This window comes from Aythya ferina (assembly GCF_964211825.1).
Source record: "Aythya ferina genome assembly, chromosome: 9".
NCBI classification, from domain to species: Eukaryota; Metazoa; Chordata; class Aves; order Anseriformes; family Anatidae; genus Aythya; species Aythya ferina.
The window spans coordinates 19,189,207-19,210,354 of NC_140305.1; the positions used below are offsets into that span (position 1 = coordinate 19,189,207).

Genomic DNA, 21,148 nt, shown 5'->3' on the forward strand with positions numbered 1-21,148 from the left:
TTCTTGCCCCTTTTCTTGCCCCTTTTCTTGCCCCTTTTCTTGGGTTCTGGGCAGTGGTGGGGTTGTGCCAGCGTTTGGGCATGAGATGGAGAGGGATGGAGGGATGGATGGTGGGGGGATAAAACCCTTGGGGGATTTGGTTTTGGCGCTGTCCTGGTGTCTTGGTGCTGTGATGAAATTGGGGACGGGGTTTTGGGGCCCGATCCCTTTTGTGGCTGCTTGTAGGGTGTCCTGGGGCTTGGGGCTGCCCGTCCTGGCGTTGGGCTGCCCGTGCTGAGTCACCCTGGCCCTAGCCCAGCGTGCCCAGAGCATTCACCAGCGCCTGCTCCCCACATCGCAGCCTGAGCTGCAGCCCTGGCAGCGCTCGTGCTGGGAAATATTTGGCAGGGAGAGGCCAAGAGATCCCCTGGGGGGGGTCCCTACCTACCCCCCAGCTCCCCTTGAAAGCGGGGTGCTCCCCGATCTGCTCCCATTCCCTACTCCCTTCCCTACGGTGCCCGTGCCAGGGTGAAGGTGCCATCGGTAGGTTCCAGAGTGAACAGCCCCAAAGCACCCAGCTCCTCTGCTGCGGGTGCCCCTTCTCCTTGGGGTGCTGCCACCGAAATACCCCCCCCGTGCCCTACAGCGGGGGCTGCTCCTTGCTCTGGGGGGGCTGCGCTGCCCCCAGCCTGGATATTTTTTTCGGGGGGTGTTGCTGGAGGGTCCCTCCTGCTGCCCTGGGGGGCTCAGAGCGCTCTGGCCCCATGCAAGGGGAGGTGCGGGGGGTCCGGGTGTCCCTTTTTTGGGGGGGGTTCCAGGGGTCCTGGGGGTGGTCCCGGTGTCCCTGGGGGGTCCCCAACCGCGGCCCGAGGCCGGCCGGGCGCTGTCCGCGGTGCTGGCACGGCGCTCTCCGCGGTGCCCGGCCTTCCTCCCCTCCTCCTCCTCCTCCTCAGCCCCCTCCTCTTCCTCCGCCCGTCCCCCCCCTTCCTTCATCCCCCTCTTCCTCTTCCTTCAGCCCCCCTCTTCCTCCATCCTCCCCTCCTGCCTTCAGCCCCCCGCTCCCCTCTCTCTCTCTCTCTCCTCTTCCTCCCAGCCTTCCTCCCCCCACCCTCCTCTTCCTCCCAGCCTTCCTCCCCTCCCCTCTCCTCCTCCTCCTCCTCCCCCACCCCTCCCCATCCATTCCCCGGCCTTCCTCTCCCCTCCCTCCCTCTCTCCCCATCCTCCTCCTCTTCCTCCCCACCTCCCTCCCTCCTCCTCCTCCTCCTCCTCTTCCTCCCCCAGCAGTGACGTCTCTGGACGTGCCCGTTCCCCGGCCCGGCGCAGGCACCGCTCGGGGCTCCCGCACCTCCGGGGGGGGGTCCCTCAGTCCAGCACCTCCCTTTGGGGGGGGGGTCCCGCACCGGCAGCACCGTCCGGGGGGCGCGGACCCCGCCCGGGGCCGCCCATGCGGCCGGGGGGCGATGCGGGCGGCGAGGAGCCGGCGGTAGCGCCCGCACCGGGGCCCCCCCGGGAGCATGGGCTGCATCGGCTCCAAAACCACCATCGGTGGGTGAGCGGGGCCGGGGGGGGCGTGGGGGGCCGGGGGGGGGAGAGGGGGTTACGGGGAGGGTGGTTTTGGGGGGATCCGGAGGGTGACGGGGTGGCGCGGGGGGGTTATTGTGGGGTTTGGGGGCGCGGGGAGGGGGGCGCAGAGGGTTGGGGTGCTTGGGGATCTGGGGGGGGTGGGTGGATGGAGGGGGTGGGGGCTGTGGAGGTCTGGGGGGGTTGGGGCCTTGGGGTGCTGCTTATGGGGTGCGGGGGGGGTGGGAAGGGGCTGGGGGGTGTTTAGGGGCCTGTTGGGGTGTGGGGGGCTGTGGGGGATGGGGGGGTTTGGGGGTGTCTACGGAGGATGCGGGGTGCCCTGGTGGTGCCGTGGGGGTGCTGCTGGGGGGGGGTGGGGGCGGTGGGCGGCTATGGGGCTGTGCAGTGATCCCAGGCTGTACTGGGGGCTGGTGCCTGTGGGGGCTGCGTTGGTGCTGGGGGGGCGATGCCGGGGTGTCCCAGGGGTGCCCCTGCCCACAGCGGTGCCATGGTGATGCTGTTGGCAGCTTCCCCAGGAGCCAGGGGCTGCCCCCTGATGGGGATCGGGGGGGGCGTGATCCCCCAATATCCCACCCCATGGCCAGTTTACATCAGCTGGGCCCACCTCGGTGTGGGGGGATGAGGATCCTTGGGGCTGTCCTGCACCATCCCCAGGGGGGCTGCAGGGCCATGGGGACCCTCCCCGGCCCCAGCAGTGGGGAACCCAATGCAGGAGGGGGAGGGCACCCATCCTCTCAGGTGTTTTGGGGCTGTTGGGATGGAGCACAGGTGTCCGTGCTCTGATCTGCTCCCCTCCTGTCCTGGGATGGGGAATTGGAGGCGGTGCAGGAGCACCAACCCCCTCCCCATACCCAACGCTTGGCCCAGGCCCTAAACCCTTCCCAAAACCCCCCTTGCCTACCTTGGCCCTATCCTGGGGCACCCTGCCATGTCCCCCCGTTGGCACTGGGTGCCACCGCTTGCTCCCCATCCCCATCCCATCCCCATCCCACCCCCATCGGGTGCTCACAGCCCGAGCTGTGCCCACCGCTGGGGTTTGCTCCCAACACCTCCGCCAAGCCGGGACGTGCGCCCGGTGCCGGTGCCAGGCGGGTGCCGCGCGTTACCGCTGACACAGGCGCTCCAGCTGCCCGGGCGTGAGTCACCCGCACCGCAGCGCTGCGGGGGGGAAGGCAGGATCCCTGCCACGAGTTGTGTCCGGTCTCATGCGGGGCGAGGGATGCCTGCCCCAGGGAGCCCGCCCGGAGCCTCCATCCTGCTGGGGACGGAGGCACTGAGGCCGCCCCGGTTCTCCCCGCAGTGGCCGTGGACACCACCCTGTGCGTGGAGTGGAAAGAGGTGAAAGCGCTGTCGCCGCTGCGTGCTGCCCGGCCGGCCCCGCTGCCCCGCCTGCTGCGCCAGGCCTCCTTCGACAGCCAGGACTTCCTCGAGGTACTGCTGAGCCGTGCCGAGCCGTGCCGGGGCGCACGGCCCCACCGAGAGCAGGGGGCCCCGCTGCCTGCCCGCCCTGCCTGGCCCTGCCAGAGCGCAGCCGGCGCCGGGGCTGCTCTGACGTCAGCCCCGAGCCGGGCTGTATCCTGGGAGAAATCAGTCCACGGCGCCGCGTTGCCATGGCAATTCAATTTGTTGCGCGCCTCCAAATCCCGCATCGCTTCCCCACGGCCGTGGGCTCGCCGATGGGAAGCGGGGACCCGCAGCGGGGCGCCCCGGCACGGCGGGCACCGGGGAGCCTGGCACAGGCGGCCTTGCACGAGTGTGTGTGTGTGTGTGTGTGAGAGTTGGGGGGCACCATCAGCTGCACCATTTGGCATGCACACATGTGTAGGTGCATGCATGCATGGTGAGCACATGTTTGTGTGTGCACAATGTGTGTGTGTGCAGTGCCTGTGCACGAGGAGCGTGCACGGAGAGCACACGTGGGTGCGGTGAGTGCAGGGTGGACCTGTCTGCAGCGAGTGCCGGTGTGTGTGTGCGTGCACAAGGGTGCACAGAGAGTGTTTGTGCACATATGTGGTGATGTGAGCGGGCACACGTGCAAGTGCGTGCACTGAAAGCCTTTGTGCTGTGTGCGTGTAAGAATGCAAGCGTGCACAGCACGTGTACGCACTAACACAGCTCACACACATGCAGCTGGTGGTGGGATGTACCCACGGTGAGGGTGCTCTGCCCCCCCGGGCTGTTGGCACGTGGCACACACGGGGCCGTGACACCCTGCCTGTCCCCACAGGTCAATGTTGAAGACACTGTCGAGATGCTGCCCAAGTCGCGGCGCGCGCTGACCATCCAGGAGATCGCCGCCCTGGCCCGCTCCTCGCTGCACGGTAACTGCTGGGGGGGGGGCCGGGTGTTGTACGGGGATGGGGGGGAGACCGGGGAGGGCGGCGGCAGGGTCCCCGTGGTGCTGACGCGGCGGCGCCCCAGGCATCTCGCAGGTGGTGAAGGAGCACGTGACGAAGCCGACGGCCATGGCGCAGGGCCGCGTCGCCCACCTCATCGAGTGGAAGGGCTGGTGCAAGCCCGTGGAGCCGCCCGCCGCCCTGGAGAGCGCCTTCAGCTCCTACTGCCACCTGAGCGAGGGCGAGCAGGAGGCGCGCTTCGCCGCAGGTGGGCACCGCGCGGGGTCCCCGCATCCCCACCCGTCCCTTTGTCCGTCTCTCCACCCCATGGGGAGCTGTGCCCCGTCCCCATGGGCCATCCCCACCGTTCCCCGTCCCTGCTGTGCTGATTTGTGTCCCCACCGGGCCCACGGGGGGGTTGGTGACACCCCCGGTGTGACCGTGCTGTCTGTGCCAGGCGTGGCGGAGCAGTTTGCCATCGCCGAGGCCAAGCTGCGCGCCTGGTCCTCGGTGGACGGGGACGACTCCAACGACGAGTCCTACGATGAGGACTTCATGCCCTCCACGGAGAGCTCCCAGCCGACCGGTGAGTGCCTCGGGGACCCATGGGGACAGTGACCTGCGCCGTGTGGTGGGAGGGAGCCGGGTGCCTGGGTGCGCTTCCCATCCCAGTGACCCCCTTAGGGCACTGTGCCCTGTGCCACCACGTCCCCATGCCATGCACGGAGCTCTCTGCGGGCAAAGGGGGCACCGTCCCCGTGGTGTCACCGTGTGGGGGGGTGGCTCTTACTGGGCTGGCACCGGGGCTGACCCCTGCTCCCCGCAGAGCTGTCCGGCTCGGTGCCCGCCAGCGCGCTGCTGCGAGACCTCCTGCAGGGCCACCTGTGCCAGCTGGGCGTGCGGCACGGCTCCTGCGAGCCCGAGAGCGACTCCTCGCACACCCTGTCCCCCGAGACCCTCTGCTCCAGCCTCTGCAGCCTGGAGATGGTGTCGCCCTCCGAACTCACTGCCAAACTGCTGGGCTCCCTGGGGGGCGAGGACCTGCTGCTGCCCAAGCTGCCCCCCCCGGCCAGCCAAAGTGCCTTGCGGGGCCTGGCACGGCTCCGGTGCCAGGACTCCCTGTACCCCGTGTCCTACGCCGAGGCTTGCCTCTCGCCCGCCGAGGACGAGGTGGTGCTGAGCAAGGACTTCCCGCTCTGCCGGAAAGTCTCCGACGTCGCCTCCTCCGGGGTGGTGTCGCTGGAGGAGGAGGAGGAGGAGGAGGCCGAGGAGCCGTGAGGCCCCCCCGGGGACCCTGCCTCTCCCGCCGGGGCACCGGCCCCCCTGCCACCGCGCCCCGGCCCAGCCCCGTGCTGGGCGAGGGACGGGTCCTGCTGCGGCTCCTTGCGCTAGCAGGGTGCTGGGGGGGACAGAGGGGTGCCCCCCCTTCAGTGTGCCCCCCCCGGCCGCACTCGTCCACCTCTCTTTGCCCTCATCTGTTTGTTTTTTCTGCATGAGAACCAGGGAGGGACTGCGTGCGCAAGGGCTCGGGGGTCAGCCCCCCACCCAACGCCCCGGCGTGCCCCCTCCGTGCCCCCCCCAAGACTGACGGGACCTGAATTAGTGGGGGCTGGCTGTTCGCATGCTCCCCCTTTTCGCCGCTCCAGGCTCCCCTTTTTGGGCACAGAGCCCCCCCCAGTTGTCACAGCCGAACCTCTCTGGGCAGCCCCCGGTGCCCCTGCCCCGCGCCCGCACCCCGGGCTGGCAACACTGGGACATGCGGAGGGGGAATTTGGGGAGCAGGGGGCTTTTGTCCTCGCCCCCCACTGGCTTTTATTGGACCAAGTTTTATACTGTGAACTGCTGCCTCGGGGCGGGGGGCTGCTGTGGGGCCGGGGGGGCGTGGATGCGCCGCAGTGCTGGGGCTCTCTCGACTTTTGTACGCGCGTGGGACCGGCACGGGGAGGTTGTGGGTGGGGGCCGGGTGGGCACGGCCCCCCCAGGCTGGGTGCTGGGTGGCCACCGGTGCCAGCACCCCACAGACAGCCCCAAAGCGGGCACACGCCGGGGGGGCTCAGTGTCCAGGGCCCCCCAGGTCTGCCGTGGGCCAACCCGGGGTGCATGGGGGGGGTGAGCAGCAGGTCCCGTGACCGACGTCTCCATCCCCAGGTCACTCACCCCTAGCAGGGAACCAAGTGCCTACATGAAGGGCAACCGGCCCCCCCTCTGGCACGGGGCCCCCCCCAGGTGTCTGGGCGCACCGTTTGGGGAAGGAATGCCAGTTTTTGCCAACGCTTGCCCCCCCCTCCTTCCTGCATGGCACGTGTTCTCGTGGGGCCGCTCGCCCGCTGCATGCCACCCCTTGCCCGGCCACGGTGTCCCCCCCCCTGCACCCCCAGCCCCTCTCCCTCCGCGTGCCCTCACTCCTGCACCACCAACCCCCCCCACTGCTGCCCCATGCCACCCCCTCCCCACCGTGGGGTCCCCACCCTTGCGCGGCCAACCTGCTGGGGGGGCGCAGGGGCTGGCCGCCACGCCGAGGGGCTCCCTGCCATCGGGCCAGCAATGGCACCGTGTCCCCATGCTGTTTGGGGACAGCAGCCACCCAGCAGGCCGATCCGGGAGTCGTGGCCCCAAACCCACCCTGGGATGGGGGAAGAGGGGTGTGGGGGCTTCGCTCGGTGCGCACGTCGCTCCGCAGCCGTGTGCGGGGCAGTGCTCGGGTACGCGTGTGCACGAGCACATGGGTGTGCGTGCATGAACACGTGTGTGCATGCATGTGTCCGCACGCCTGCGTGCGTGCAAACGTGCCTGCACGTGTGTCGCACGTGTGTGCACACCGATACGTACCCAACGGGGTGCCAGGGGCCGTGGGAGCTGCCCCAGCCCCGTGCCATGGTTCCCACGGGTGCCTGCCCCCCAGCACCCCCCCTCCATCCTGCCAGGCCTCCAATAAAGTCAGTGGTGTGAGCGCTGCACCGGCTGCCTCTCCTTGAGGGTGGGGGGCACCTGGTTCCCCAGGGGGGGCCCTGCTGGGGGTGGCGGGGTGGCGGTGACAACAGCACGTCCCCTGCGTGTCCCCCCGAGAGGCCCCGGCCGTTATCTCGCATTCCTGGCCGGGGTGGCCGTGCCTCACCGGGCTAATTATGGGCATGCGGCGGCGGGCGCGCGGCCGGCCCCCTCCCCTGGGGACCTGGGCGCTGGGGACGGGGGGCTTGGTGGCACTGGCACGGCGGCATGGCCTCGCTCAGCTCGGCCGCCACGTACCGCGCCGAGCGCATCAGCACCTACAGCCAGGGGCACCCAGAGCCCCGCTTCGAGGGGGAGCGGTACCGCTACGACGCCTTCGGGTACCCAGGTATGGGGTGTGGGGGGGGGACCCCGAGCTGTACCCTCCTGTCCTGAGCCCTGGCCCTGCTCCCAAGCACCCCACATTCTCTGGATCGTCCTGTACCCCCCCAAGTCCCTTCATGCCCCCCCCCCAGTGCTCCCCCAGGCCCGGTTCTTCTGTCCTGGCAATGTCCCAGAAACCCCAGCACCCCCCCCAGCCTTCTCCCCCCAAATTTTCCTGTCCATCCCCCATGTCCCCACCTGTCCCCAGGCCACCCATGCCCCCCCCCCAGACCCTCCCACAGCCTTTGGGTGCCCCCAGGCCACCCCGCACCCCCCCACCCCATACACCTGGGGTGCCCAGCTCCTCGTGCAGCCCTCCCAATGTCCCCAACCCCTGGTGCCACCCGCCACCCCCAGCCCCCCCAAAGTGTCCCCAGCCTCTCCTGCACCCCCAGTGCCCTTGATACCCCTGAATGCTGTGCCCCCCCCCCCCCTCCCCCCGACCTGGCCGACCCCCATGACCGGTCCCCACAGGGTCGCCGGGGGCCATGTACCCCTGCAGCCTGGGCCCCTGGGTGCGGGCCCAGGGGGACACCTACCAGGTGGTGGCCGACGTCAGCCAGTTTGAGCCCCCCGACATCGTGGTGACCACCTCCAACGGCCACGTCGCCATCCGGGCCGAGAAGGTGAGGAGCTGGGGGGCAGCCCCCGTACCCCAAACACGGCCCCCCACTGCCTGGGGCGGGGGACAAGCCCCAGCTCTGCCCCATGGTGCCCATCTCCCATGGGGGGAACTGGGAGCAAGCCACTGGGGCAACTGGGAGCTGCTCCCTGGTGGGGTGGCTGGGAATCACCCACACTTGCACTGGGGTAACTGGAAGTGAGCACAATGCATGGCCATGGTGTGTGCCGTGCCGTGCCGTACTGTGCCATACCATGCCATACTGTGCCACACCGTGCCGTACTTTGCCGTAGTGTGCCGCACCATGCCATAGTGTGCCGCACCGTGCCACACCATACCAAACTGTGCCACACCATGCCGCACTGTGCCGCACCTTGCCATACTTTGCCATACTGTGCCAAATTGTGCCGCACTGTGCCACACCGTGCCATACTTTGCCGTAGTGTGCCGCACCATGCCACACTGTGCCGTGCTGTGCCGCACCTTACCATACTTTGCCATACTGTGCCAAACTGTGCCGCACTGTGCCAAACTGTGTCGCACTATGCCATACTTTGCCATACTGTGCCACACTGTGCCACGCCATGCCATACTGTGCCACACCATGCCATACTTTGCCATACTGTGCCAAATTGTGCCGCACTGTGCCACACCGTGCCATACTTTGCCGCACTGTGCCATGCCATGCCGTACTGTGCCGCACTTTGCCGTACTGTGCCATACTGTGTCGCACTATGCCATACTTTGCCATACTGTGCCACACTGTGCCATGCCATGCCATACTGTGCCGCACCATGCCAAACTGTGCCGCACCATGCCGTACTTTGCCATACTGTGCCGCACTGTGCCGTAATGTGCCATACCATGCCGTACTGTGCCGTACCGTGCCAAACTGTGCCGCACTATGCCATACTTTGCCATACTGTGCCACACTGTGCCACGCCATGCCGTACTTTGCCATAATGTGCCGTACTGTGCCATAGCATGCCGCGCTGTGCCACGCTGTGCCATACCATGCTGGCACCACTTCCCCACAGGTGGCCGAGGACGGCACCGTGTGCGACACCTTCACCCACCAGTGTCGGCTGCCTGAGGACACGGACCCGCTGTCGGTGAGCTGTGCCCTCACCGAGGCCGGCACGCTGCTCATCACTGCCCGGCGCCGCGCTGGCACCCGCCCCGGTGAGCCCCCGCAGCCGCTGTACCGCAGCGAGGCCACGCTGGGAGCAGGGCCGGTGCGAGGACAGTGACGGCGACCCTGGGCCATGCCGGGGGGGCTTGGCCAGTGCCAACGCGCTGCGGTGTGGTGGCTCTGTTTATAAACTCCTTTTATTAAATTAATATAAAAATCTCTGTATTTACATGGGGGGTGACGCGGCGAGGCTGTGGCTGTGCCCGGGGGGGGCACTGGGGCTGGGGGGGGGTGGAGGTAGCGATGTGGGGAGCCCCAGGAGCTGGTTGGGAAGGCGGGGGGAGGTGTGGGCAGGCTGGGGGGCACCTGGCCACCCCTGGTGCCGGGACGAGGGCACCCACCCTGCGCCGGGACCCGGTGCGGGCATCCCCCGGCACCTGCGGGGGACAGGGGGGCACCCTGCAGCGCCCGCCCCCGGCGCACAAGTCGGGGACGTGGGGGGTGACACCGTTGGTGGTGGGGTATCCGGCGTCGCCATCACTTGTCGGTGTCGCCGTCGTCGGGCCCGGCCTCGCGGGGCATGGGGTGGTGCTGGTGGCGGTCCCAGAGTTGGCACAGGTCGGTGGTGTCGGGCTCGGGAGCGCTGGTGCTGCTGCGGCGGAAGCTGGCGAGCGGCGGCAGCACCTTCACCCCCTTGGCTGTCAGCGAGCCCTCGATGGCCTTGCGGAGCTGCAGGCACCCCGATTCCATAAGTGAGTGGGTAGAGAGCCCCCAACCCCACCGATGCAGCCCCCCTGTGGCTCCTCACCTCCTTGAGGGACACCATGCCCACCAGGCGCCCGATGCTGGTGACGTACGCGTGGTCGAGGCCCAGCAGCGAGAAGATGGTGTGGGTCTGTGGGGAGATAGGGGGCTCAGAGTTTGGGGAGGGCACCGGAGGGGTGATGGGCACACACCGGGGGGGGCATGCAGGCACACCTTGTGCAGCGAGGTGCGCTCCACCAGCTGGAAGGGCGCGGGGTCGATCTGGGCGCTGCCGAAATCCACGGGCTGGTCCAGCTGCCGCTCCTCCCACGCCAGGATCTGGGGTGGGGGGACCACGCCGTGGGGCACAGCAACCCCAAAACCTCCACCCCTCCCCATCACGGGGCTGTGGGGCTGTAGGGGCGCCCCCCAACCTCCCCATTTTGGGCACTGGGGGTCTCACCTCTGCCGGCGTCATTCGGTCCCCCGCGTCCATGTCCTCCTGTGGGAGAGGTGGGGGTGAGCGGGGTTGGCCAAGGGCACTGGGATCGGCCAAGCCCGGCTTGTGATTGGTGGAGAGAAGGCGGGCTGGGCCATGATTGGCTGAGGAAAGCGGCTGGGATTGGCCGGGGGGATCCCCGTCGCGCTACGATTCGCCAAGCGGATTTGGGATCAAGAGTGAACACGCCCTGATTGGCCGAGCGGAAATCAGGGCAGGCTGAGATTGGCTGCGCAGATGTGGACCAAATGGGATTGGCCAAGCGGAATCGTGCCGGGCTCCTGATTGGTTGAGAAGATCCAGGCTGGCCCCTGATTGGCTGAGAGGAGCCACGCCCTGCCTGCAGCTTACCGTGATGGAAATGCGGACGTGCTTGGCCTTGCGAGGGGCCGTGCCCTGCGCCTGGCACCACGCGGGAGAGACGGCGGCGTTAGGGGGGGCACCACAGGGAGGGGCCGGTCGGGAGGGGATGGGATGGGATGGGTTGGGTTGGGGTGGGTTGGGTTGGGATAGGTTAGATTGGGTTGAGATGTATGGGTTGGGTTGGGTTGGATGGGTTGGGTTGAGATAGACGGGTTGGGTTGTGATGGAATAAGTTAGGTTGGGTTGAGATGGATGGGTTGGGATGGGATAGGATAGGTTAGGTTGGGTTTGGATGGATAGGTTGGGTTGGGATGGGATAGGTTGGGTTGGGTTGAGATGGATGCGTTGGGTTGGGTTGGGTTGGATAGGTTGGGTTGGGTTGGGTTGAGATGGATGGGTTGGGTTGGGTAGGATGAGATGGGATGGGATGGGATGGGATGGGATGGGATAGATGTGTTGGGATGGATGAGATGGGATGGGCAGGAACAGGCAGGGATAGGCAGGGTGGGAAGGTTCAAGTAGGATTGAGAAAGAATGGGATGGGAAAGGTCAACTGGGGACGGAGAGGGATGGGACGGGCAGGAACAAGTGCTCACCTCAGCAGGCTCCGCAGCGGTGTTGGCACAGAAGAGGCTCTTGAGGGCGATGCCGGAGGTGTCGGCAGTGCCGGCTGCAGGCGGGCAGAGCGGTCAGCACGGGGACATGGGGGGGGTCCCGTGGTGGGCGCAGGGCACAGACTCACCCGGGGGGCTGTTGGGGGCGCTGGGCACCCGCTTCAGCGCTGGCTTCAGGGGCTTGCGGGAGCCACTGCGCGTGGGGGCGAAGGATGAGGCTTCAGTGTTGATCTGCAAGAAGGAAGGGACGGGGTCAGGGGACGCGGGCACCCTGGTGGGGGCACCCCAGGGTGGCCGCCCCCGCAGCCCCCTCACCTGGAAGCAGACGCTGGCTTCGGAGAGCCGGTGCCCGTCCTCGAAGCTTGCCCGTGCCCTCTGCCGCAGGGCCTGGAGCCGGCGCTGGGGATGGAGCTGCTGGCTCAGCAGGGCCCCCACCTGCTCCCGCTCGATGGAGCCCAGCAGGATCATGGACTCTGCCGGCAGAGAGGGGACAAATGTTGAAGGGGACGGCGCCGTGGGGACCCTGGGGACGTGCTGGAGCTGCCCCTGCCCACCACTCACCAGCCGAATCCACCAGCGCCAGGCTCTTCATCTTGGTGCTGTGCAGGACCTGCTGCAGGTCCCGGTACTTGCAGTTGAGGGAGACGTAGGGGATGTCCCGCACCATGATGTCCTCCACCCGCACGTTGTATTTGCTGCCCGGGGCAGGCACGGTGGCCTCAGCGTGGCAGCCACATCGTGCCACTGCCCTCTTTCCCCTGCCCCGTGGCAGGGCTGGCTGGGGACACGGGGACACGGCGGGGCGGCACTCACTCGTGGTGCCCCCAGCCCAGCTCGGGGAGGTAGGGCAGCTTCTTGATGCGGATGATGCTGTCGTAGAGCGAGGGCTGGAGGCTCTGGGCCACGGCGTTGGCCAGGATGACGGCGATCATGACGGGGAGGATGTGCGAGATCTGTCCCGTCAGCTCGAAGACGATGACGGCCGTGGACACCGTGTGGGTGACGGCGCCCGACAGCGCGGCCGCCCCTGCGCCCGCGCGCGTCCCCGGGAGATACAGGGGCAGCCGTCAGGTGCCCGCCTGCCTGCCCGCGGGGCCGTGTCCCGCACCCCTGGGACACCCTTGGGACATCCCCGATGGCAGGGCTCACCCAGAACCCCAGCAGCTCCCTTAGAGCACCCCCGAGCAGCGGCACGATGCGTCCCCAGCGCGGTGCTTACCCACCACGGCGTAGCCCCCCGGCACGATGCGGTAGGTGTTGCTGTCGGTGTGGATGCCATCAGGGAACCAGGCTGCCATGCTCTCCCCCACCAGCCGCCCGAAAGCTGCCCCTGCCCAACAAAAAGGGGCTGGAGGGGGCCGTGGGGACCTGACCCCTCTCCTGCCCCCCAAATGTGCTGTGGGACACCCGTGGAGGGGGCCCCGGGGCCGGGCCGGCTCTCACCGATGACGAAGACGGGCATGAAGGCTCCGCAGGGCACCGGGATGGTGGTGGCCAGGGCTGACATCCAGAACTGTGCAGGGGACACGGGCACACGTCAGTGGCCCCCCCACGGCCTGGCTCTCCTCCAGCCGTGGAGCAGGATGCGGGCACGGCCCCGTGCTGTGGGGCAGCCACCTCCTCCCAGGGGCACCCCGCCAGCACCTCCCCGGGGGCACCTCGGTGGCTCCCGGCCAAGATCTCTTTGGCAGCACATTGGTGGCACCACGCCACCGCCTTGGTGGCCACCCCGTGCCTCCTGGTAGCACCTCGGTGGCAAGCATCCAGCACCTCCTCGGTGGCATCCAGGAGTCACCTCCTGCACCACCACCACCCCTGCCAGTGCCTGCTGGTGGCAGCCGGGGGCCGGCCGGGGCCAGCCGGGGCAGGACGCACCCACCTTCATGAGGATGAAGACGACGAGGGTGACGAAGACGTTGGAGCGGGGATTGCGCCAGGCCTCCAGGATGCCGATGTACTCGAACTCATCGCTGGGCTCCCGCTTGGACCACGTCTGGTTGTCGAACAGCGTCACCAGCGTGTCCTTCTGGGTGAGCTGGGGAGGTGCAGGGGTGAGCCGGGGGTGCTGCTGGTGGCCCACAGGGCCAGCAGTTCGCCCCCAGCCCCGTTGTGGCTACCTGTCCGGCCATGAACTGTCCGAAGCCGGGCGGGAAGGTCAGCGTGGAGATGAGCAGTGTCACCAGCGCGGGGAACAGCAGGCGCCTGGCGGGGTGGCACAGGAGGGGGTGACACCGGTGCAGCCCCAGTCCTGCCACCCCAGAGGGGACGGTCATTCCGAGCTGGTGGTGGGGACGAGGAGGCACCTACTTCTTCATCAGGAAGCGGTTGATGGTCTTCTGGCGGCGCATGAACTGCACGATCTTGCGGTTGAGGTAGACGAAGAGCGCGCCCCCGAAGCCGCTGGCGATCCTGGGGGTGAGCTGGGGGTGAGCACCCGCGTCCCGCTGCCACCCCGGGGATGTGGGGATGGGGACGGGGGGACAGGGATGTGGGATGGGGCGGCCACACTCACCCGATGACGGCGAAGGCGGGCAGCTCCTGCAGGTCGAAGGGGAAGTCGAGGCGGAATCGGGTTTTGAAGAGCGCTGTGATGGTCTCTGGGGGCACGGCGGGGGTCAGCGGGGCTGGGTGGGTGACCCCGGTGCCCCCCAGCCTCCCACCCCCCAGGAGGTACCTTCGTCCTTGATCCAGACAGCCAGCACGCGGAAGATGAAGGCGCTGAAGGTGGCGGCGAAGAACCCGCGCCAGTAGTTGCGGACGGCGAAGAAGGTGGAGGTGACCTCGATGCTGAACAGGACGCCTGGCACCGGGGAGGGGGGGAAGGACGAGAGGGGAGGGAGGCGAAAGCCAGGCAGAGCCCAGGCTCCTGGCATGCTTCCCGCATCCCTCCCCGAGCCCCACGGCCACGCTGCGGGTCACGGGCTTCCTCGGCAAAGCGCGCGGCCGGTCCCCGGCTGTCCGCACCGGGGCGTGAGCAAGAGGGCAGTGCGGGGACGTGAGCAGGCACGGGGAGGTGTGGGTGGCAGCCGGCTCTGGGGCTGGGGGCGCACGCAGACGGACGGACAGACAGGTGGATGGACGGGGCGGCTCAGCACGCACGGGGCAAGGCAAGAGTTAGACACGGCACCAACCTACGGGCAGGGCTCAGCGGGGCCGGAGCGGGGAGCTCCCTGGAGCGCAGCGCGGCGGGGGAGAGGACGAGACGAGACGTTACACCTCCGGGAGCACGGCGCCCGCTCCTCCCTTCCTCCTCCGCCCCATGGGCACCCCGTCTAGCGGCACTGCCTCTCCCATGCCAGCTGGCCCCGAGGGACAGGTCCCTGTCCCCCCCTCTGGCAGCGAGGGGCGCTCGGGGCAGGGTCCTGCTGGCCTCTCCGCGAGGACCCAGGAGCACGGGTGGGATGTGCGGGCAGGGGGGGGACCCTACCTCCGATGGGGGCGGCGAAGCAGCAGCCCACACCGACGGCGCAGGCGGCCGCCAGCATTTCAGTGTTCCTCGCCTCGTTCTGCGGGTGGGAATCGGGTCAGGGGGTGCTGCCCCCCCTCTCGCCTCCCCCCAGCCCCTGCCCGTCTGCCCACTCACCTCGTAGATGCCCCCGAAGAAGGAGAGGAAGCGGCTGAGCAGGGCTGCGCACATGCTGGCGATGTGGACGAAGGGGCCCTGCGGGGACACAACAAGGGGGGGATCAGTTTGGTGCCCCCACCCTGCCCGCCACCCGCCCTGACCCCTGGCAGTGCCCTCACCTCCTTGCCCAGGGGCATGCCGCTGCCCAGGGCGCACGTCAGCCCGATCACCTTGGCCACGAAGGTCTTGAGGGTGAGGTACTCCTTCAGCACGACCCCCCGCAGGATGGTCTTCATCTCGGGGATCCCCGAGCCTGGTGCCGTGGGGACAGCCCTGACCCACAGCCCTGGAGGGCGCTTGGAAGACCCTCAGGACCCCCAACCCTACAGCCCAGGACACCCAGGTTGCTCGCAACACAGGAGGGGAGACCCCAGGACCTTACCCACAGCCTGGGGGGCGAGGATCTGGGTGAAGCCAGCCGAGAAGGTGATGAGCACGGTGGGGTAGGTGACCCAGGCCAGGTACTGCAGCAGCACGTTGGTGTCCAGGCCCCCGTACATCCACTTCTGGGCTGCGGGCGCAGCAGGCGAGACGGGTCGCGGGTGGCAGGGGACGTGGCACAGCCCCACGGCACGGCCACCCCACGGCCACCCCCCAGGGGAGCCCACCACCCTCAGTGCCCACTCACCTTGGAGGCAGGTGGCGATGGCGAAGTCCATGGCCCAGCTCACCAGCGCCATGACCAGCCCCAGGAGGATGAGGAAGACCCAGTCCTCGCCCACCCTGGCGAGGAAGAACCGCTGGCACCGCACGGCGCAGCCTGCGGGCACAGGGCAGGCTCAGGGCTGGGCACATGGGGAGGGGGGGAGCACCGCCACGCGCTCCAGCCCCAAGGGCACCACGCGTGCAGGGACACAGCTTGGCCCCGCGCCGCTCGCACAAGCGCTGCCCTCTTGGCACGGCCCCAGGAGGAGCGGCGGGGCCCCCCCATCCCTGCTATTTTGGGCCATTGTGTCCCCGCTGCCCGGCGGGCAGGTGGCATTGTCCTCGGCGCCAGTGTCCCATGACAGCAGGAGAAACCCTACCCGCTGTGCCCGGAGCCGCGTGAAGCCGCACGGTCACCGTGTGTGTCCCCCCCTCCCCTTTCCCCGTGCCCCCCTCACCGCAGCGGGGGGCGCAGCGGCCCTGGCTGTACTCCAGCAGCTCGGAGGGGCGGCGTGGCTGCGGGGTGCCGTCGTCCCCCTGCTCCTGCTGCAGCCGCAGCCGGGCTGCCTCGTCCTTGGCGAAGGTGCCCAGGTCCTGCGTGTAGCGCCCGTACATCTGGGGGGGAAGGAGAGGGGACAAGTTTTGGGGAGGGTGGCCGGGTGGGGGAAGTGAGGCAGGGGAGCAGCGAGCACCGTGGTACCCCATGGGGAAAGGGGTGGAAAATGGGGTTTTTCTTTTTTGGGGGGGGAGGCATGGAAGGGGCTGGGTGGATCACGGCATGCGGGGATCGATGGCGATTGTTTCGCCCACGTGCTGAGCACGGGTACCCGGCCCCGCTGGTACCAGTCCCCGGTGCCCTGGACACTGGGATGGGCGGGTGGTGGGTGGAGAAGAGCCCCAGGTGCCAGCAGCACGGCCAGGCTGCCTGAGCGATTCTCTGAGGGCTGATATTGGGGTTGTGCTCGCACCTCCCCTTGGCACCGTTAGAAACATGTTTGAGACCCCCCCATGGGGCAGGAGGGCAGCGTGGGGCAGGACACAGCCCCAGCACCAGCCACGGGCAAGGAGGAAATTTGGGAGCAAGGGGGTGCGGGGCAAACAGGGGCACCGTGCCCACATGGGGGACACCCCCTCCTCCTCGGGTGGCACGTGGCACGTGGCCTGGCCCCGGGCAGCGCCCCCCGTGCCAGCCGGGAGCTCTTTGTGCCCGTCCTCCCCGCCGAGCTGGGGGCACTCGTCCCGCGTGAGCGGGCACTGCCAAGGGCTCGGTTGCTTGGTTTCCGCCTCGCTCCCCCCCGGCACGACCTGAATGCCAAGCGCCAGAGCTCGGCCCGGCACAAAGGGAGGCTTCAGGGCCGCGGGGGCCCCTGCCAGGCTCCCACGTCGGGGCGACGTGAGCCCCATGCCGATGGCGAGCCCACCCGCCGTGCCGCACGTGGCCACCCCGCAGCCCCCAGCCCGGCACCGTGCCCGGCGGAGGGGCCCCGGCACGGGTGGGCACCGCGCTCGGCACGTGGGCAGCACGGCCCCGGCTGCCACCGGCGATGCCCGACCCTGCTCGTGCGCCCCAGGGCACGTGGCAGCTCCCGTGGGGACGGCGTGGGGGTGCGCTCCTCGTGGGGCATCGCTCCCCGCCCTGCCTCCTGCCCAGGTCCCTCTGGCACGGAGCAGAAAGCAGCCAGAGCGGCGCCGGGTGGATTCTCTGCTGTCTGATACCCGGGCTGAGCTCAGCGCTGGGGGGGAGAAAGGGAGGGGACACGTGTCCATCGCTAACCCTCCTGGCACGGACCGTGCCCTGAACTCCTGCTCCGCACGGGGCTCGGCGGGTCCTTGGCCCTATAGGGGAATGTGCCGGGGGTGGAGGCGGCGGAGACGCCAGCTCAGCCTCCTCGGGGCCGGATTCAGCATCGCCTGCCAGAGGAGGACCCCGGCCCCGCACGGGGCCCGGCGTTCAAAGGCTCCCTTCGGGCCAGGCTTGTTTCCTCTGGAAGAACAAACGGCCCCGCGCCTGAGGAGCGCTGTCGGCCTGCCAAGCGCCCGCCTCCCCCTGGCCTCGCCGCCCCCCCAAGCTGGGACCGGGGCACCCCCAGGCCAGCTCTACACCCCGTGCTGGGGGCTGGCACGCTGCCCACCGGTTATTGGGGTCCCTGGCGGGGTGCCCCTATAGCTGCCAGGGGTCTAGCCTGGCTGGGAGGGGGGTTGCTCCCCTCTGACCCCCATCTGCAGCCAACCCCGCTTGTAACGGGGCGATGGGAACCAAGGGGCTGTGCCACCCCGTGCCACAGCCCCACGGGCACAGCCTGGGTGCCCCGGGGTGCCCCGTGGCAGGGCCGGGCAGCCCCGGCTGCTGGCGAGAGCCGGCGGTGGGTTCTGCCTTCCTCCTCCTCCTCCTCCTCCCGCTCGGGTTATTTTTCCACAAAGGCCTTTTGAAACACAAACAGCCCCGGGACTCCGGCCTCCGCCGCGAAGCAGCTGAACAATCACAGTGCCGGGCGGGCAGGGAGCGGGCACGGGGGGGGCCTGGCGGGGGGCACACGGGGACATGGGCGCGGGCCGAGGCCAGTATTTTGGGACCGGGCTCCCCCCGCTGCAGGCACGAGCCGTGCCGAGCCCCTCTGGCCGTGCCAGCCCGCGGTGCCCGCTGCGCCCGGGCGATGCGGCGCACAGGGCGGGTGCTGGCAGAGGCTCCGCAGTGTCCCCGTGCCACCCCGTCCCATGGCAGCCGGCACTGAGCCCCCTGGAAGGGGTGGGGGCATTTAAAGGGGGAGCGGGGTGCCCCGGGGTGGCAGCCAGGGGGACAGAGAGAGGCTGGGGGGGGGATCCGTGTCACGCTGCCTGTCTGAGCCGGGCTGTAATCGCCCTGAGCGGCTCCGCGGCGAACAAGGGCAGTTTGTCGAGCTTAATCCTCCCCCCCAGAGGCCCTCTGCTTGCCTGGCATGCGGGGGGCACGGGGGCTGGCACGGACCCTGCGCACCCCTACAAGTGCCGGGGCCATTCCCACAGGCACCCACCCCGCACGTCCCACGCAGCGCGGGGTGCACAACGTGGGGGCACGGGGCAGACAGCGGGGCTGTCCCCGGGGCTGGCAGGCTCCGGACAGAGCCTGAGCCTCTCGGCAGGTGCTGGCAGGAGCCGGAGGCGCTAGGGGAGGGCTGGGCACCCGCCCTGCTGCCTGGCACGGGGGCGGCTTCCAAAAGCCAGGCACGAGGCCACGGGACAGGCGCCCGTCCCCAGCCTCGCCCGCGTGGGCGAGCCGCGGGCGGCTTTGGGAGCCTCTCCGCAGCCCCGAGGCCGTGGGGATGGGCACCCCGGGGTGCCCAGGGCGTGGGTGCCTCCCCGCCTTGAGGAGAGCAGGGCAAAGTCTGCCGGCACCATGTGAGGCTGCCCTGGTGCCAGCCGCGTGCCAGCGTGCCTCTCCCCTCCTGCGCTGCCCACGGGCTCCTTGGCACCGCGGTGCCGGCTGCGGACACGGCACTGGGGGGGGGGTCAATATGGTGCTGGGGGGGAGAAAGGGGCAGCCCCGTGGATCCTGTTGGATGGAGCAGAGCCAGAGCACGGATCAGGGGGATGCCACGCAGCCAGACCCCGCAGGGAATGGGGTGGGGACCACGGGGACCCTGGGTAAGGGTGCCTGGGAGGACGACGCGTGCCCGGCGCAGCAGGAGCACGACACCACACACCAGCCCCGCTGCGTGCAGCCAGCTCAGGCTCCTTGCAAACCCCGGCAGCTGTGGGCACAGGTGCCCAGCAGCAGCTCAGCCCCTTCCCTTCCCGCCTCCCCTGCCCTGCCTGCCTGCAGGCCTTTGCCAGGGCAAAGTACCCGTTTGCCGAGCCGCCCCGGGCGCCGGCCCAAGCAGGGGCCGGGGAGAAGCCACCTTTGGCCGGGATGTCAGAGGGCTGCGGGCAGCGCAGGGGGCTGCGGCACGGCGGGGAGGGAGCCCACCGCGGGGCAGCTGGGCACCAGGGGGGTTAGCGGGGAGGCTGCGGAGGGGACGGAGTCGTAAACACGGGGCTAAGGTTGCAGGCGGGGGAGATACGCTATCTGCGGGGCAGAGGGCTGGGGCTGGGTGGAGTATTGGGGGGGGGTAAAGGGTGCCGGCTGGCGGGGAGGCGCCCCCGGAGGGGCCCTGGGGGTGGGCGTCACCCCCCTGAACTGTGAGAGCTTGCTGGGGAGGGGGGGTGATGGTGGAAGCGTGCCCAAGGGTCCTGCCGCGGGGCTGGGGTCTCCAATAAGCTCCCCGAGCACCAGGAGGCTGTAGGGTGGCACCAAGCATCCCCCCAAGCCCTAGCGCCCCGCCCAGCCAGAGGTGGTCCCAAACGCTCCGGGAGAGGGGAGAGGGCATAGCAAAACATTGGGGGGGACAGCGCAGGTGACACTGGCCCTGCCACCCCGAGCAGAGCTCCCTGGGGGTGGGGACACCCTCCCCAGCCCCACCACCCCTTCCCCGAGCCGTGCTGCTGCCCCCGGTGCCCCCGCCGTGCCCGGTGCCCCCCGCGGTGCGCCCGGTGCCCGGTGCGCGCTGCGCTCACCAGGGTCTGCTCGTACTGCAGCGCCCGCTGCTCCGCGCTCTCGGTGGCCATGGTGCCGGTGCTGCCGGTGCTCCTGGCCGTGCCGGTGCCGGTGCCGGTGCCCGCGGCAGCAGCGGCTCCTCCCGGGCCGTGCGGGGCGGGCCCCGGGGCAATGCCCGGGGGAGGGCCCGGCCGCGCTCCGCCTCCGCCGCCGGCACCCGGCACCGGCACCGGGGAACGGGGAGTGCGCAAGGGGCTGGGGGGGCTCTGCCCTGCGCGGGGGCGGCCGGGGGGCACTCGGAGCCCCCCCGGGCTGGGGTGACATTGTGACCCCCGCTGCGGGCCGAGCGCTGCTGTCCGTGGGCACAGGGACCCGCAGGGGGCAGGCAGTGCTCTCCCCAAGCCCTGCTGAGGGGTGGGAGCAGAGGGGGCAGAGATAGGGGCAACGAGCTGGGTGCAGCCCCCAGCCCCATGGCTGTGCCCGGCTTGGGGGGTCGGGGTTGGGGAGCAGAGAGCCCCCGTGCCTTGGCATCACCAGGGATGAAGCAGGGGGACCAGGGGTGCCCGCGGGTTGGAGGCACCTCGGGGAGCCATCGGAGGCACCCAAGGGTGCAGGGAGCACGTCCTTACCGCGGCACCGCTCAGCGCCCCGGCGATGCCAGCCCGGGGAGGGGATCCTGGACTCCTCTCTTCGCTGCCAGACCCGCTGGGCAGCAGCAGCTCAGCCCTCTCCGGAGAGCTGCGCGGGCACAGCTGGGCACCGGCGCTCCTTGGGCGATGCGCTCGGGCATGGCACGCCGGCTGCTGTCCCTCCGGGGCCACCAACACCTCCGTCCCCCCGCCACAACGGGCTCAGGGGCGGCCAGGATAGTTGGCAGGGCCGAGCTCTCCCTGGTCCCCGTGGCACCGCATGGCACGCTCGGCAGGGACGGAGCTGTGGGACCAGTAACGGGCTGGTCCTCGCTGCCCGGCTGCCCCTTTCTGCTCTAAGGCTGGCACCCTGAGCGCTGGGTGACGATGGCCGGGGCGGGCACTGGGCTTTGCTGGGCTGGAAGGGGTCATTGCCGGGCAGTTTGTGGCAGGGAGGGGATGGAATGGACGCTCTGCTCATTGCTGCCCCGCGCACG

At 69.6% G+C, this 21,148-nt stretch overlaps 3 protein-coding genes across 5 annotated transcripts; 2 read left to right on the forward strand and 1 right to left on the reverse strand.

Moving 5' to 3' along the window:
• The first annotated feature begins 1,408 nt into the window (after positions 1-1,408).
• On the forward strand, positions 1,409-5,760 carry FAM131A (family with sequence similarity 131 member A). The gene is given in 7 exon segments (XM_084528944.1): positions 1,409-1,479; positions 1,481-1,524; positions 2,861-2,991; positions 3,788-3,881; positions 3,982-4,164; positions 4,354-4,482; positions 4,723-5,760. Coding segments are annotated over 7 exon segments (1,089 nt in total). The 5' UTR covers positions 1,409-1,423; the 3' UTR covers positions 5,175-5,760.
• Positions 5,761-7,063: 1,303 nt separating this feature from the next.
• LOC311441260 (heat shock protein beta-7-like) lies at positions 7,064-9,247 on the forward strand. The gene is made up of 3 exons (XM_084529146.1): positions 7,064-7,233; positions 7,743-7,894; positions 8,928-9,247. Exons 1-3 carry the CDS (start codon positions 7,113-7,115, stop codon positions 9,138-9,140), a joined length of 486 nt encoding a protein of 161 aa, XP_084385272.1. The 5' UTR covers positions 7,064-7,112; the 3' UTR covers positions 9,141-9,247.
• Positions 9,202-20,159, reverse strand: CLCN2 (chloride voltage-gated channel 2). 3 transcript variants are annotated; one of them, XM_084529144.1, is made up of 24 exons: positions 20,043-20,159; positions 15,971-16,127; positions 15,496-15,627; positions 15,250-15,378; positions 14,987-15,120; positions 14,826-14,903; positions 14,670-14,748; positions 13,917-14,042; positions 13,755-13,839; positions 13,550-13,651; positions 13,360-13,444; positions 13,122-13,277; positions 12,686-12,755; positions 12,462-12,572; positions 12,056-12,269; positions 11,804-11,937; positions 11,558-11,715; positions 11,371-11,473; positions 11,225-11,298; positions 10,617-10,667; positions 10,230-10,268; positions 10,001-10,105; positions 9,831-9,917; positions 9,202-9,751 (listed from the first exon to the last, which is right to left on the reverse strand). In XM_084529144.1, the coding sequence occupies exons 1-24, from the start codon at positions 20,091-20,093 to the stop codon at positions 9,560-9,562; spliced, it is 2,652 nt and encodes an 883-aa protein (XP_084385270.1). In that variant the 5' UTR covers positions 20,094-20,159; the 3' UTR covers positions 9,202-9,559. The 3 variants fall into 3 exon arrangements, with proteins under 3 accessions (XP_084385270.1, XP_084385271.1, XP_084385269.1); XM_084529145.1 differs by lacking the exon at positions 10,617-10,667; XM_084529143.1 differs by lacking the exon at positions 10,617-10,667 and having other exon boundaries at positions 11,371-11,715.
• Positions 20,160-21,148: the final 989 nt, after the last annotated feature.